The following is a 6,000-nucleotide window of genomic DNA, read 5'->3' as shown; positions in this document are numbered from 1 at the left end:
ACATGAATGGGATAATAAGAATGGTGCAACATGCTCTCATATGGCTTACTAGTTATATTCTGATTTACAAACTGTGTCCTGTAATTGCTGTGTGTAACTGAAGCCATCCAATATAGAATGGAATTGCTTGAATACATTTTACTGGAACAAGGATGCAGCCTTGTTGGATCACACATTACCAGCTCTATTCAGACATCAAATATACTCAAGAGTAAAATTAAGACACAAGTAAGATCCAAGGTTTTGGTAATTATTTTTATGTTGGCTTTATAGCTTTTTTGGTGTCTTTAGGAAACTCCCGCACAGCGAAAGGAATGAAGAATTCCAGGAGAGAGTGGACCTCCTTCAGTTCCAGACTGTATTCCACTGCTATTTTCTCTGCAGTCCATACTTCAGGCTGAAGTTTATGATTATTAAGAAGTGTTAGAGCCTCGACAAGGGAAATTTTGCCTTTGGGAACTTTCTTAACATCTAGTTCTCCCAAGTGGCCTAGCTTTGTAAGTCTCTTTTCTTCCTGGCTACGCGGAAGATGTTCACCACCTCCATCTTTTACCTGATTGTGGGAAGGAAAACAAAAAGAGCTTAATATCAGTTCTGATTACTATGCATAATGTAGCAGCCAAACTGCTTCCCTAAACATGGCATTTGCTGATAGCTTTCCCCATTTTCACAGCATTAAAAAAAAACAATATATAAAAAATGCTTTGACATCACAAAAATCGTCAGTTCATCCACAGCCATTCTACACATGATGTCAACCCCCACCCAAACTCTGAAAAGTTCCCATCCACTGAACTCTGAAGTGTTGTACAGATTTGGCAGCCCTTCATCCAAGGCAAACTATAGATTTTGGTAGCCAAATGTAAATGCACATAACCTAGTATTTGGTACTGATTCATGGCAAGGGTAAAACAAACAAACAAACAAAACTAGTACAAACTGGATTTCTTCTTCTGATGCCACTGGAACTCTGTTTCATAGTCTCTCTCACTTTTTTTTAATTTTCAGGTATTTTTCAACCAAAAGGTATCCCTTCTTTTGCTCTAAGAGAACAAGCTTTGCTGGACAAAAAGAAATTATTTTTTCAGCACTGTGTGGAGTTTAATTCCCATGACTACAGCAGTGCTCAGACATGTGAAGTCTTGTCTCTCAAGTCACTTCTTATTTCCAAGTAATTTCCAAACAAGCTTTGCTCTTCCCATATTACCTTTATTTACTGAGATTCAACCAGTGTCCACTTCAAAAAAAGACATAATGAAAACCTTAAATTTAAGAAAAAGTACTTTTCAAATTATCAGAGTCCACAGACACACTGCATTAACTGACAAGCTGAGAAAACTGACATGCATCACAGATTATAAAATGCTTTGTGTTGGAGGAGACCTTACGGATCATCTAGCTCCAACCCCCTGACATGGGCAGGCACACTACATAGCTATAGATGCCACAGCATCTGTAATTGCATATTGGCCTCTAAATTACAGAGAATGTCTGATCATGCTAGCAGTTCTCCATTTCTTCCTTTTATTTTGTGCTAAAACTGTGCTTAGATAACGAATAATTTTTCAGGTCTTAATAAAATATGTCTCTCAGTATCTGTCACTTTAGGACTTAAGAGTTGCTGCTTTTCCACTTACCACATACCAATTATACATATAGCTATGTATACATAACATAATTCACCAACTATTCAGAACAACATCAGGAACTAAAGGAAGCTTTTGGATAAAGTTTTGTCCACAAGTTTCTGTGCTAATACATGAATCGTGTCCTTCCTAACAACTGCAAGCATTAAATGATAACAACCTCAGAACAGTTATGGAATAGAGCACTCAGATTTGTTCCATGTTTGGCTTTTTCTCAAATCTCCTGTGTCAGACTAACAAATTAATATTGAAAGACATTGAAGTTAGACTTTCAGCTCTTCAAGGGTCCTAACCTCTGATACGAATATTATGGATAGAGAGTACTTGGAAACCAATTTTAGTCTTGAATGCAAGGTACTATGAAAGTGGCAAATTAGAGGAAATAGAGCAGCTCGAATAGAGTGGTCCAGTAATGCAACAGGCCACAAAACATAGTGGAGGAGATTGAACTCCAGTTTGTATTCTACTGGAAGGGGTATGCTTTGCTTTCCAGGGCAAAGACTGCAGCTACTGGCAATGAGGAAACTAATCACAAAAAAAATACAGAAAGTCATGCAGAAAAAAGCTAAGACACTTCCTCAGCTATGTAAGGAAAAAGCCTCTGTAGTGCACAACATTAGTACTGGTCGCTAAAGACTCCACTAAAATATTGTCACATCCATGATCCTATAGTATTCCCAATCTCTTCTAAGAACTCCATGAGAGATCTCTGGCAAACTCCTGTATCTTTGCAATAGGCTAACCAACTGTCTGTCTGCCTTAGAGGCAGGAAAAGTGGGAATTCAGCTGAAAAACAAAGATCAATGTGATATTGTAAACATCTGAAAGGTTGTATAGTCACTGTCAATCACATGTTCAAGACCATAAAGCCTATTAACAGCTACTGATATATGAGTAATGAATACATCACTTTTATCGATAAAAAGGGTGGCTTTTAGGCACTAACAGAGCATTTTTCTTTATACAGAATTTGTGCTGAGTTTGAGAAGCACAAAGCTGGTGCTGGTATGCCTCCTACAGAGAGACATACTCACTCGCACAGATGAATCTCTGGACTCCACATAAACATCTTTTAACAAGGTGAGGAGCCTGTCATCCTTTTTGGAAATTTCTTCTTGTATCTCTGGGCGGTCTGAATGCATCGGGGAGAAGAAAGGAAGAGGAAGAAGACAAAAAAACAATAATAGAAAAGACAGGTCTGAGTCAAATTGCTACCCTTTCGCTAGTTCCACCAGCTCCCCCAGATGCACGGTGATTCTCGGCAAGGTTTCATTTAGCCATCTGCTCTAGAGCCAACAACACGGCTTCGCACACACAAATAACACAACCCGCAGTCAGAAAAAGGAGGGGGCGACCAAGGAAAATAATGAGGCCGTAGCTTCAACTGTGCATTCCCGCACTGCCGGCCAGGCCAAGCGGCACGATGGAAGGCACTCGACTGCGGAACGCTCGCTCCCTGCTCCGCAGCGGCCTACGGAGCGGTCCAGCTTCTAGCTCCGATGGGTGTGGGCCGGCACCGCAAACCCGGTACCGGGAGCCCGCCGGACGCTGCTCCGGCCGCCCTTAGCAACCACCCCTAGCAACTGCCGCCGAGTGGTGCTCCCAGCATGCCCCGCGCGCCCAGCCGCCCCGCTCTCAATGTCACCGGACCCACTCCACGCCGGGACGGGACGCACCGCGGTCCCGCTGCTCCCCACCACCCCCTGCTCCCGGCACCGCGCCCACGCAACCCTCCATCATCCTCTTCCCGTGGCGCCTCCCAGCGCCCGGCGCACAGACACCGTCCCCCGTTGACAGCCCCTCCGGCGTCGCCCCGCGACCTAGCGAGGCCGCTACCCACCGGCCAGCTCGTCCTGGGGAGGGGTGGGGTGTCGCGGTGCGGGCGTGGGCTTCTCCTTGCTGATCTCTCGGCGGGCCCGGTTCTCCACGTTAAAAGTCCGAAACACGCGGGCCAGCCGCCCGCCCATCGCCGCCGCCGCCACTACTGCCAGCACCGCGCCTGCGCAGACCGCCGGCGCATGCGCAGGTGCCCGGCCGAGGGCTGCGTGGAGTGCTGCGCAACAGCGGGAGGCGGCGGCTGGTGGTGCGGAGATAAAAAAAAAAAAAAAAAAAAAAAATAAAGAAAAAACAAACTCCGAAAACCGAATTCAACCAAACAAACGACACCCGCAGACGAGATAGTCTCCGCTTTTATTTCACTGCACCACGGCGCTGTTCTCCCCTCGCTCCCGCCCGTCCCTGGCTGTTCGGTCTTCCCGTGGCTTTTTTTAAACGCGTAATGTGACCGGAGCCTGCGGGGAAATGTTCCCCCGCACTGGTGGGAGCCAAAGCCGAGAGAATCCCGCCGGGGAATGCTTCCCCCGGCAGCGGGCGGGCTCCCACCGGGGTCCCGGTTGAGCTGCGGCTGCCGGAACAGGCACAGGAGGTGGCGGAGGAGGTCCCCGGTACCCCGCGTCCGCTGGATTTCATAGCGGAGTTACGGGAGTTGCTGGGACCAAGGGAGTCCGGGCAGAGAGAAGGGGGAGGAAGCAGGCGCCCGCTGTCTGCTGCGGTTCGCTGGTAGCGGTACCGAAGGGCCCGAGAGTAAGACTGAGGGGAACCTCACGGTGTGTTAGGTGTCCCATCCTCTTGAAATCTCACGGTTTTACTTGGATGACGGTAACACGGTAGTACTTAGGGATGCTGCCTCTTACTGCCGATAACACGTATAACATTTCCATACAGACGCTTCACTGCTTTATTCAGTGGCAGAAATAATTTTATTAAGCAGATACCCTCTAGAACACATGGAAATCTAAGTAATTCCCCATCACTGTTTATAATGTGTGGGGTACAGCAGCATGCAGACCTCTTTCAGCCCAACCAAATAATCTTCTGACTTCTTCAAAAATAGCTGAACTACAAGGAGTTGAGAAAGTACTCTGTTTTGAGCCACACAAGCTAATAAAAGTCAAATTGTAGACTAAGAAAATTGTTGCGATGGAATCAGCAGTTTGAAGATTCAAGAAGAAAAAGAAGCATGAAAAGATACAAAATCCTCTGAGAGAAAGGAAGGGAGGAAGAATAACTCTGAGGACTCTTAGCCTGCTGCAGGAAGCAATAAAGCTTGATGATCATCTGCATGATTGCCGACTCAGCCAAGACAAAGGAGATTATTAGTGGTTTATTAATTCCATCTGCTGTGGGAATTAGCCAATAAGTGATTGCTTTATGTCTTAAAGTTGTGTATGACTATATACTGCTTGCAGGTTTTTTTAATGTATTTTAGTAGATGCCCGACTGAAGTGACTTGGAATGAGAGTGTTACTGAGGAAGTGTTAAGGACAGAGACAAGACCCAACTTGCTGTGATCTTTTTTTGAGAGGAAAACACGTATTTTCTGTCCTTGCATCCATCTAGTCATACTTGTTACTGTGGCCATGCAAAACTTGGGTTTTCAGAACCTGGTCTCCTCTAGCAGCATTATTTAATAATAAAAATAATGATGTGATAGACAACTAAGACTACAGGGTGCTTGAATACTTTGTGATGAAAAGCAGTGTTTTCCTTAGTGGGAAGCCAAAGGACAAGCTAGTGGGTGAAGGAAGCCAAATAGACTTACAAAGGCAATGGAGGCACAGAACTGTAAACATGGTCCCTGCTGAATCTCTGCCCTCCTGGAAGATCCGGGAGGTGCAGGTTCCCCACTTTTTCATTTTAAAGGATCTCATTGTCTGCAGGGAAAAGCTAGAAATATGTCTATAATTTATCTTCTTTGGTAATAAACTTACTGATCCTGTCTGATTTTAGGCACTGCATGTATAGTGATACTAAGAAGGTAAGTAATATAGTGATAATAGGAACATCGATGCCATTAAATCTACTGGACTCATTCTGGTGTTAAGTTGGAATAAATATCAGAATCAGTACTTGCTGACTGAATTTATGTTCTTGAGTACAGGATTTGGTATTTTTGTAAGTGGTTAGCCTGTCTGGTGCAACTGCACTGGTAAAATTCAAAAGGATCCCTTTGATGGTTATAGACCTTTGATGTGTACCATTTCTCTGAGATATTAATCTGTCTGTGGATGCAAGCCATTGTGCCAACTTTGGAAATAAGGATTCTCCCCTCAAGAGCCAACAACTGCCAGCTTCTGGGATCAAACTCAGCACAGGGCTTCTGTCCTTGTAAAGCCTGAATGTGAGTAAAACTGCTTTAATATTCACTGACAGCAAAATAAATTCACAGAAGGCAGTTAAAAATAGTGATGCCATGCTCTGCCTGTCACTTCCTATCACTGAGGATGGCACAAGGCTGTTCTTTTATGTATAAGGAAACATCAGAAGTACAAAAATTTTATTTCAAAGAACCTTT

General features: G+C 44.7%; 1 protein-coding gene across 1 annotated transcript; it reads right to left on the bottom strand.

Moving 5' to 3' along the window:
• Nucleotides 1-241: 241 nt before the first annotated feature.
• NDUFAF4 (NADH:ubiquinone oxidoreductase complex assembly factor 4) lies at nucleotides 242-3,651 on the bottom strand. The gene is made up of 3 exons (XM_071741293.1): nucleotides 3,487-3,651; nucleotides 2,681-2,778; nucleotides 242-553 (listed from the first exon to the last, which is right to left on the bottom strand). The coding sequence occupies exons 1-3, from the start codon at nucleotides 3,611-3,613 to the stop codon at nucleotides 257-259; spliced, it is 522 nt and encodes a 173-aa protein (XP_071597394.1). The 5' UTR covers nucleotides 3,614-3,651; the 3' UTR covers nucleotides 242-256.
• Between the last annotated feature and the right edge of the window lie 2,349 nt (nucleotides 3,652-6,000).

This window comes from Heliangelus exortis, chromosome 3, assembly GCF_036169615.1.
Source record: "Heliangelus exortis chromosome 3, bHelExo1.hap1, whole genome shotgun sequence".
NCBI lineage: Eukaryota > Metazoa > Chordata > Aves > Apodiformes > Trochilidae > Heliangelus > Heliangelus exortis.
The sequence above is the reverse complement of the archived record's forward strand: the minus strand, read 5'-3'. Positions and strand labels throughout refer to the sequence as shown.

What these genes read in the sequence shown, in the direction of transcription:
- NDUFAF4 (XM_071741293.1), bottom strand. Translation starts at nt 3,613, where the DNA reads ATGGGCGGGCGGCTGGCCCGCGTGTTTCGGACTTTTAACGTGGAGAAC. An exon ending in TCCCCAGGACGAGCTGGCCG is followed by an intron (nt 2,779 to 3,486) that starts GTGGGTAGCGGC and finishes CGATGCATTCAG; the next exon opens with ACCGCCCAGAGATACAAGAA. An exon ending in CCAGAGATTCATCTGTGCGA is followed by an intron (nt 554 to 2,680) that starts GTGAGTATGTCT and finishes TCCCACAATCAG; the next exon opens with GTAAAAGATGGAGGTGGTGA.